Raw genomic sequence first — 508 nt, forward strand, 5'->3', positions numbered from 1 at the left:
CTCGACCGCTGCCTACGACCTGTACAACCCGACGGAGGAGCACATGGCGCTCCGCGAGATGCTTCGCTCGTTCGTCAAGGACAAGGTCGAGCCCCAGGCCATCGACTACAACCGCGCTGAGAAGTTCAACGTCGACCTCTTCCGCGAGCTCGGTGAGCTTGGCTTGCTCGGCATCACTGTGCCGGAGAAGTACGGCGGCTCGGAGATGGACGCGTTGGCGGCGGTCATTGCCCACGAAGAGCTCAGCTCGTCGGACCCTGCGTTCTGCCTCTCGTTCCTTGCGCACTCGATGCTCTTCACCAACAACTTGGCGCGCAACGGCAGCGACGAGCAGTGCGCCAAGTATCTCCCGGCGGCGTGCTCGGGCGAAGCCATTTGCGGCATGGCCATGAGCGAGCCCGCGGTCGGCACGGATGTCTTGGGCATGAAGACGACGGCCACGAAGGGTACCTGCTACTACTGCTTACACCATAGCGTCTCATTGACACCATCCAATCTAGTTGGCGAT

General features: G+C 61.8%; 1 protein-coding gene across 1 annotated transcript; it reads left to right on the plus strand.

Moving 5' to 3' along the window:
- Positions 1-43: 43 nt before the first annotated feature.
- SPRG_21624 (hypothetical protein) lies at positions 44-485 on the plus strand (the record flags this gene model as incomplete). The annotated part of the gene is made up of 2 exons (XM_012354966.1): positions 44-446; positions 475-485. 2 exons carry the CDS (start codon positions 44-46, stop codon positions 483-485), a joined length of 414 nt encoding a protein of 137 aa, XP_012210356.1.
- Positions 486-508: the final 23 nt, after the last annotated feature.

Source organism: Saprolegnia parasitica (genome assembly GCF_000151545.1).
Source record: "Saprolegnia parasitica CBS 223.65 unplaced genomic scaffold supercont2.194, whole genome shotgun sequence".
Lineage (NCBI taxonomy): Eukaryota > Oomycota > Saprolegniomycetes > Saprolegniales > Saprolegniaceae > Saprolegnia > Saprolegnia parasitica.